The sequence below is a fragment of the Perkinsus marinus genome, assembly GCF_000006405.1.
Source record: "Perkinsus marinus ATCC 50983 genomic scaffold scf_1104296928640, whole genome shotgun sequence".
Taxonomy (NCBI): domain Eukaryota; phylum Perkinsozoa; order Perkinsida; family Perkinsidae; genus Perkinsus; species Perkinsus marinus.
In genome coordinates this window covers 140614-146124 of record NW_003216737.1, presented here as the reverse complement: position 1 = coordinate 146124, position 5511 = coordinate 140614, and the positions used below count along the sequence as shown (strand labels likewise).

At 46.0% G+C, this 5511-nt stretch overlaps 1 protein-coding gene across 1 annotated transcript; it reads left to right on the top strand.

The window, feature by feature from the left end:
* Positions 1–1016: 1016 nt before the first annotated feature.
* On the top strand, positions 1017–2783 carry Pmar_PMAR007322 (hypothetical protein; the record flags this gene model as incomplete). Its single annotated transcript, XM_002788219.1, has 6 exons — positions 1017–1181; positions 1340–1374; positions 1586–2081; positions 2378–2440; positions 2490–2597; positions 2655–2783. The coding sequence occupies 6 exons, from the start codon at positions 1017–1019 to the stop codon at positions 2781–2783; spliced, it is 996 nt and encodes a 331-aa protein (XP_002788265.1).
* Positions 2784–5511: the final 2728 nt, after the last annotated feature.

Below are 5511 nucleotides of genomic sequence, written 5' to 3'. Positions count from 1 at the left end.
TCACGGCTCACCCCTCGAAGGGCCTCGTACACCTTGAAAGTGGTCGACCTCATCATCAGCGTCAACTGTTCAAGGGAGTTTCCTACCGATCGGATCAATCGTTGTCTCCCCCTTTCAGAGGGATGGACAGGCTATGGCTTCTATCCCCTCTCAGGGATGAAAAGGATACGCCTTGTTAATGTGAATGGATCTATGATATAATCTATTACCGATTCGGGCCACCCTTACCCCATCCTCGATTCAAGGCGCCCTAGTAAGGCCTACTACCCCTGCCCGCCAGTAAAAGGAAGGATCCTCCAGTTTTCGAGGTGGTCAACAAAGGCGGTCGAAAGACGCAACTAAATGATAGTATTGTCCATTGATTTAGTACGGCTCAGCAGCCCAAGGCCCATGGGCCCCATCACGATTCCTAGCAGGGTCCTTGTGGAATGCCTCGGGCAATGGGAGGGGAAATTAAGTAGATAAGGGAATGAGAGGCTGTTCAAGCGACGGAGCGTTGGTTAGTGATTAGGTAGATCTAGAAGGCGTCATGTAAACGATGAGGAAACGTAGGTGTGGTTTCACTCGTAGTTCCTACCACTCCTTGGGCAATTCAGTGATGCAGCAATCTCAGTCAGGGAAGTAGTGCATATTCGCCGTATATGACGGCGGAGAGAAATAAGCCTCCAGACGATATGAATTCATCGGCTTATGACTGAATTCGAGAGTCGGCGTGGATCTGATGACCGCCCGAGAGCAGCGTAAGCTGAAGCGCTACATATGCATTTATATAATCAGAATATGAGGGGTAATGACGTAAGAGTTGGGGAAATTGTGGTATAAGAGAGTGTCGTGGCACTGCTAGATGGTGCGGAGTGGAGATGGATCTAGTAGTAGTCGTAATCGTAAAGCAGCTACTGTCGTATATTCGTCGAGTTTGTATTGGTTCAATTCACACGAAGTGTTGTGTTCGTTCACCGTCACTGCGCCACGAAATTATCTCCTCGAGTTTCGTCCCCTTGGTTTTTCTGTACATTATGGACAATATCGTCACAGCGGCTCAAAACTCCGCGACGGACTTTGGCTTTTCCCGCATGGTCTACTCCTACGCCCGGCAGCTTCGTATGGAGAGGAAGAAGTATCCTGACCAGCATACAGACGTGGGGGGAATGAGGCAGGTCGTATTGGACATAGTTCGATCGGTGAGGAGAGCCGCGCGGATTAGACGCTTCTTGAGGGGGATTGTGTATGAGAGAGGCGCTCGGGACAGTGCAACAGAAGGGAGGCAGCAGAAATTGAAGTTGTTGCGGTCTGGGGATGAGGAGGGTTCGGATTATGATAGTGATGATGGTGGCGGTAGGAAGAAGAAGAAGGGCAGAGGTGGGTTACGACGAGGTAAGGGGAAAAAGAACGCCGGCGGGTCCTCATCGCGGAATAGGGCTGGGGTGGGTAGTGATGGGAGTGGTCATAATGATGATGATGATCTTGCTGGGAGTAATCAGTTGCTTATAGGAGGAGGTCTCTCAGAGGGGGAGGAGTTGGGCGGGTCACAACCGGCCGGTTCGGGTCTTGGGATGTCCGGAAGCACTCATGGTGATGGTGTTAGTGGTGGGGGTCTTGGCGAAAAGAAACGTCGAAAAAAGGGTGGTGGAGATAACTCACAAGCCGATGCGGATGAGAACAGCAAAGTCACTCAGTCGAGGAGTAAGCCTAGGTGCTTTACCATGATGGACGAAGCGTGTGAAAATGTGACTCCCACATCACCGATAAAGAGTTTACTCGAATTACACGCACTTTTGAAACTTATCGAACCTAGAATGCACGAGTTCCGAGGCCTCAGTGTTTCCTTCTGGAGAGCATTGAATCATCTATTGAGATGCTGTCAAGATCGCGAACGGTGGGGAAGGGATAGGGACACCGTAGAGGAAATCCAGATGTATTGGGTAGGGGTAGTTGAACAGTTCGAAGGCCGTGTGGTGAGGCGGGGTGGGTGCCGACATGATAAGGTCCCTAACATTGACTCCTTCTATGATAAGATTGGGGCCAGCGATGAATTGGCTGAGAGCGATGGGGAGGGTTTGGGGAGGGAGAATGTGGATAAGGTAGTTGACGGCTATTTTGAAATGAAGTGTCGTGGGAATTAATAGAATTAATTTAATTCCGACCTGTGCATTAGTTGTTTTATGGGGGAATCGAACCCACAACCTTTACATAGGAAGTTCAACTCTTTGTCCAGTTGATATATCATCGGCTATATGCATGGAGCTTTGTAGGTTCTATACCCAGGGAGTCCTCGTGATGTTAGGCATGTTCTGTTTGATTTCACCGAAGCTTCTGAATGGGACAGTGCTGTAATTATCATATCTCCTCTCCTCCCCTCCTCCCATTATCGTTCCAGGTCATGGTTTATGCATATCATGTAAAGGGCATGCAGGGTCGACCAAGGAATCGACAATTCCGAGTGAGTCAGCGACTACTGCCACTCTGTATATTCCCCTCCCTCTCACCAGCCACCGTGGCTCCGACCTCCCCTCGGCCTCAAGCAACTCCCTATGGACGAGTCCATGCCCATCTGTCAATCATCTCAACACCATCATCTAGAACAGTTCTCGACCCGAGTGAGTCTTCGTCTACGCTACTGTAATCTCATAGTTGGCGAATATTTCTCTTGTCAGGAATGGAGCTTCATCGATGATATTCTCGATCTCAACACCGATGCCGCTGAGGCCATAGTCCGACTCTCCGTCCTGGGAGGGGAACATTTCCGAACACTCAATGATCGGACAGGCTTCTGCCACGATTAGCAGCTACTACCATCACATGTTCAACACGATAATACGTCTTATGAAGCTAACTCCCTATTATTGTGTTGGAGTGGGGATCTTGTTGGTCCCAGGGCTACACCGCTCAAGAGTCGTTATTCACTCCTCTTCGGGTCAGCGTCGACCTCTTCCTACCATAAATCGTCCATAAACGGCCATAAGGGAAAATCCCGAGCTTAGCCGAGGGAGCCGAAGCCATATCCGAATACTTCGCATATAATTGGCTTCGTAAACTTGCACACTTATTGATCCTATACGCATTTTGGCAACATCCTTATTGTGCCCGGCAGCCGTTTCGGACGACTCGATGATGCCTAGACGAGTCGTCAGATCATCGGTTCCGGACATGTGCCGAGCCATTCTACTCTCTGAGTCTTGGTATCTCTCCTGGAAAAGTTGAAGGGTTTAAACTCAGTTTTCTGAGAGCAAATGATTGTTCGCCTTGTTACTGCCCTGAACGAGAATGTTCATATTGATGGAATCATAATGTGCGGCCTTGGCTGCCTTCACAACTGAATTAATGGATCTGGTGGGCAACATAATTACATTGTGGCATAATTAAATTGTCAAAGTCGAACTTGATCGCAACAGAATTGAATTGTGACATAATTGAATTCTCAACGTCAAACTTGATTGTAACAGAATTGAATTGTGACATAATTGAATTCTCAAAGTCAAACTTGATTGCAACAGAATTGAATTGTGACATAATTGAATTCTCAAAGTCAAACTTGATTGCAACAGAATTGAATTGTGACATACGTGAATTCTCAAGGTCAAACTTGATTGTAACCTACGACTTACAACTTGTAACTTACTGTAAACTCAAGATGTCATTGTCACTCTTGCTTGCTTACTTGTCAAACTTGCATTGGAAATGGTTCGTTTTAGTTGGTACCATCAATTTCGTTTGGACGCGCAAGTTAGACTTATGAATTCGAAACGCGGAGATTAATCATACCGAAAATTAAAATGTCGAAGTCGTCTATAGGTAGTTCAAGTTCGTGTTGATGGAACTCTCTATTTCGTCAAGCGCCCATTGGGAACTTCAATTCTGTCTCTGGAGGAAAATCTATTCCATTGTTCTGAAGTCAGAATTATTAGCCGTGATTTTGAAGTTCAGAATCTGAACTTGAAAGTCACGGCTAATACAGAACGAGCTTCGGAAAGCACACAGACGGTGCGACTTTTTCTTATTGGCAACAAATCTGAGAGGGTCAGAGTCAGATGGGCAGCTTGGAATTGGCAAACGAGTGATGACGTATCTTAAAATTATTCGCTGTGAGTTATATTCGGCAATTACTCCAATCGATCGAGAATAAGTTAAATAGTACTATTTAAAATACAACATCATATAGGAGTTGAACGCAACTCTGGGGAGAACATGAGGAAAGTACGAGAAAACCTAGAGTAGATCCTGGGACCTTTCGGTTCGTGAACATACAGGTTAACCACGTGGCCAGATAGACCTAGTAGAACATATTCACTAGCCTAGACCTTGCACTCCACTATAGATTTGCATTCAGATGTATACAGTTTAGTAATATTGGTGTTCAAAACAACATTCTATGAAATAAATACCACACCTTCTCCAATCTCAGATTCAGCGAAGGTGAAATAAAAAGCTCAAATTCGAATTGAATGTTCGATTTCCGCACACTACTCGAAAATCAAATTTCATTTTCTTCTAACTTGTTATTCCATCATGGAGATGGTGTAGCTTGAATGACTTCGATGGACCTCGATTGGAGAACCCTCCAAGATAAGTGGCGACTAGCCAGTAAGGTTACGTCAAAGACGACTCCGTCCGCTCTGGACACAATACTCCGACGACCACCACCACCCTCCCCACCCACTTCATTTGGCATTGAAGAAGCCCCATCTACTACTGCTGTGTTGGCTCGAGATATACTCCAGGGTAAATGCAAGATACCAGGAGAGAAGGAGACACCGAAAACTACTGTGTGAGATCCAAACGGTTAGCCATTGAGTTGAATATAATATTGCCACAAATTGCACTTCTTTCTACTATGAGTATTAGTGTAGAACATCTTATGATGATGAAAATATGGAAACTCTCAAGTCGTGATTTCAGCTGGGAGAATCAAATACATATTTCAACACTGTACGGACCAGTGTGGGGAAATATGCACATGGTCAACTACATGTGAGAATTCTGGGGAATTCTTATTGGTGTCTGTACACTTCTACCCGAATTCGTATATCAACCCCCATAATTAGTAAGGAAACCCGTGAACTCAGCTGAAGAGAGTAAGCGCACACTGGTTGAAGTGTGTCAGGGTACCTTACTTGGCTGAAGTAATGGCGAAGGACATCGACGAGAGCATTCGTTTACCACATCGTTGCGCATTCGAAGCAGCTCTCAAAAATATCTTACCTCAAAAGAATGAAGATACAAAAGAGGTTCACAACACAACACGTCGACTATCATTCCTGCATATTGCTTATGATGGTTGCGTACTTGATACTGGGGAAAAGTTTGTGAACAGACCAGCCTCGGGTAGGTTTCTCCCATTGTTATGCTGAGGGAGTCCATGTGGTTGCCAGGCTCGGGCGGTGACGAAAAGAGTCAGCAAATCGATCCGGAATTCTCTCGCCTGTTATTCAATCTCAGTGGCGACACGGAGCTTGCTGCTCTGAGAGACATTATAGAGAAATAGAACTCCGTGATGGAGCCTTCATGAACCCT